This window comes from Nestor notabilis, unplaced genomic scaffold (genome assembly GCF_000696875.1).
Source record: "Nestor notabilis isolate BGI_N333 unplaced genomic scaffold, ASM69687v1 scaffold5030, whole genome shotgun sequence".
Lineage (NCBI taxonomy): Eukaryota > Metazoa > Chordata > Aves > Psittaciformes > Psittacidae > Nestor > Nestor notabilis.
This window is the reverse complement of record NW_009910522.1, coordinates 4746-8352: the sequence shown is the minus strand read 5'-3', so window position 1 is coordinate 8352 and position 3607 is coordinate 4746. Positions and strand designations below refer to the sequence as shown.

The following is a 3607-nucleotide window of genomic DNA, read 5'->3' as shown; positions in this document are numbered from 1 at the left end:
GGGGGGAAGGCTAAATAATGAAAACTGGATATGAAATTCATGGATCAATCCCCCTCTTAAATCCCATTTTTCGAGGTCCTGGTTAACAGCAAAGAGCAAGCGCTGGGGATTCATCCCTGCACCCCTTAGTGATGCTCCTGGAGCTGCACAGCAGCAGCATCCCAGGGAGGTGCCCTGATGTTTGGCTCATTTTGGCACAGACCCTCCTGGCCTTTATAAACGTTTTTGGCAGCAGGACCTGGCTTCCCCGCCTCCTGCAGCATCCCTTTCGCCAGGCAGATGGCACCGACAAGCAGCCGCAAACCACCACACGCCACGATCTTTTTGCCAAATCAGCACAACTTGGCTCTTTGCTACTACATTTCAACATGCTTTGCGGGAAGGATTCAGTAGTGGTCTGCTCCAGTTCCCTTCCCGGGAGTGAAATCTGCTCATGAGCAATGCCGGGATGTGGCTGTGCAGCGATGAATCCAGCTTCAAGACCTCAAGGATCAAAACCACCCTGACCACTGCAGTCCCCACCACTGCATCCAGAGCTGCTCGCAGACACCCGGAGGCATTGCTGTCTGTCTGCTCAAGGGGAGATGATGCTGATTTCCCTTCATAGTCAGCAAAAATCTGACCTAAAACCTGCTTGTGGAACATTCTTGCACATTTACCAGATGTAGTGCCTGGCCTGATTCAGGTTGAATGCGCCAAGAGATCTGGAAGTGATGAACGTACAAAGTGCAGCCTGACAATTGGATTTCAGAGCAGGGCTATCCCAGCCCAAAGTGACTCCCCAAAATACCTCAGAACTCAGAAGCAGGAGGGCATCAGGAATAGAATCCCAGCCTGGTTTGTGCTGGAAGGGACCTTAAAGCCCATCCAGTTCCAACTGTGTGCAGGGACACCAGGGCCATGTTCATCAGCACTTGTGGCAGCTGCTTGCGCTGGGGGACGATGTTCAGAGGGTTTATCCCAGTGTCCTACACTTAGTCCTGCCTCAGCCCATACCAGGACAGAACCACCCTGTGTATTTCACAGTAGTTCATAATTAATGATGCTCCAGACTGCACCGAAGCTGGCTTTGGAGCATGTTTCTATTCTTCCAGCTTCCAAACCCCAACTTGGAATCGAACCATTCCCCATCTGGGCTGTCCACACACGAGCTCAGGCTCTTTTGGAAAATAATAATAATGATTAAAATCCGAACCCAGGGGAGCTTCTTGCCAGCCTCACATTCTGCTTTATCACAGCTGCCTGGCCCGGATAACTTCACGGAGCAGACACCACATTTTACCGTATTTTAGGAGTGTTCAGCCAAGCCAGAGCTTTGCACCTCCTGCGGGAGAGGAGGGCAAAGCTGCTCTGACCCTTTGTTGTCTTTCCTCCCCGAGTTTGCAGTATTGTACTGGGAATCCCACCTAACACAGAGCACACTTCTGCCCTGCCTGGCTCAAGTGCATCAGGGGTTTTCAGTTCGAGATTCTAGGGAAGGGACTAAGTTTAAGCTTACTCAGAACTAATACCCCTATAAGAGCCCAAGCAACCTTGGGACAGGGGCAATTGGCTTCCTCTGACTTTATAGCTCACACAGTGCTGCTATAAAATTCCTTTATGCCAAGGATTTGTGTTCTAAAAGCTTCCCAATTTGGGTTGGACTTGATGATCTTCAAGGTCTTTTCCAACCTAGTTGATTCTATGATTCTATCTGAGCTCTCTGCTAAAGGCTTTTCTGCTCCTTCACCAAAAGTTGATCTCCTGCAGTGAAATTTTCCACCATAATAATGATAATGATGACGATGATGATGATGATAATAATAAATCCATAAATATTTTGTGGGAACCCACATGTGGCAATCGGGAATTGCAATATCTGTTGGAGGCTGCAAGCAGAGCCTGGAAAGGTACCCCTGCAGCATGAGCTGCTCTTCTACTAAACCAAGAATCAAACTCCTATTGAGCTTTGCTCTTGGGTTGGGGATTAGTTGTAGGGAGATGATGTCCCCATGATTAGCAGCATCCCCATGTAAAGACAGCCCAATGTGTTGCTGCAAAATAAATTCAATAGTATGAAATGAGGATTATGCTTTTAATGGAGTAAAAAGCCCTGGTAGGAACTGCCAAACTCTTGAGCTGTTGGGATCCTGCATCGGGGCAAAGCAGGAGGGACAAAGACAAGTGATGCCACTGCACAAAAGGAGGTCTCCTTACAACCATGGGAGGATGAGGGACAGTTCCTTTAAGAAGAGTCTTTCTCAAAAGGCCTGAGTTGCTTTTCCAAGCTTTTGATTTGAAGCAGCACAGACCACATAAAACATCAGGCCACCAAAAGGAGCAACAGTGGGATAAAGGGATGCACCTGCAGGAAGAAACTCCCACTACACAAGCCGCAACCACAGTGTGAGCACCCCAGACTTGCAGGGAGTATTTACAGCATGAAACCACCAAAACCTGACCAAGCAGAGGAAAAAGCTGCAGGAAAAGAGCCAACCACATTTAAACCTCCATTAGGAAATGGATAAAACCATCATTCCATCCTAAGCCACAAGGTATCTCATAGCATTCACCTGACTTCCTCTGGCCTTATAAATCTGATGGCCTGCATTCGCACCCCTCATGTGGGCTGAATAAATCTTCACAACAGCTGCCCACAGGGTAAAACACACATTCGAGTAGGTAAATCCTGTAGGCAGCATGTGGTTGGGTGAGCTCAGCTGGGACACTGATGTGACCCTAAATTTCAGCCCCAGGCTCAGTGGTCTCTGGTGCTCCCCATCTGCTCTGGGTTGTTGAGCTCCTAAACGTGGCTTAAGGAGCTGCCCAAGAGGACCAGGGAGCTGCATATTGAGCTGCATCTTGGTTCTTGTGGGCTGTAGCTCCAAGTAATGGGATGAATAGCCTGAGAAAAGGGGGTAAAAGAGCAGTGCTGACTGTCAGGAGGCATCTACCAGCAGAAAGGATTGAAAAATACCCTGATACTGAAAACTGAAAGGAAGAAAAGCCTTGGCAACTCTTCATTTTGAATAAATTGCAAAGCTGAAGGAACCAACAGGGTCCCACCAGCCCTGTGGTTCCAAACCAGCTCTACCCCAGCGCTGCACTCAGGTAGGATGCAAAGAGATGGATGGGTGAGCTCAGGAGGCACCGTATTTGCCCCAGTTACCCTGGCAGGGCATTCAGCCCCACATTCCCTACCTCATCTCCAATGAGGAACTCATCCTCGATGGTAAAAGCGGCTGGATCCGTGGGGCTGAGCCACCAGGCTGGCCGGAAGATGGGATACCCCGAGCGGAGCCATTCTGAGCTGTACTTGATGAGCAGTGGCACCACAAAGTCCCGGTGCCTCTGGATGCAGCGGCGGGTGAGGTTCAGGACCTGTGGGGTGGGGGGAGAAAGAGGAACCAGCTTAACCCATGAACAGCAAAGGAAGCTTCCATTGTGCTCTGGTGTCCTCAGCATAAGGAAGGACATGGAGCTGCCGGAGTAAGTCCAGAGGAGGCCACGAGGATGCTCAGGGGCTGGAGCAGCTCCCAAATGGAGACAGGCTGAGATCATCGGGGCTGTTCAGCCTGGAGAAGAGAAGCTGCTGGAGACCTCCGAGCAGCTTCCCGTGTCTGAAGGG

At 49.9% G+C, this 3607-nt stretch overlaps 1 protein-coding gene across 1 annotated transcript in view; it reads right to left on the bottom strand.

Annotated features, from left to right (window-relative positions):
• LOC104402497 (SITS-binding protein-like) overlaps positions 1–3607 on the bottom strand; it is a gene marked incomplete at its 5' end in the record, with an annotated part of 9497 nt that overhangs the window by 1571 nt on the left and 4319 nt on the right. Inside the window, one exon of the mRNA XM_010010387.1 lies at positions 3181–3360. Within this exon, the coding sequence (XP_010008689.1) occupies positions 3181–3360 (180 nt within the window). The remainder of the gene's footprint in view (positions 1–3180; positions 3361–3607) is intronic.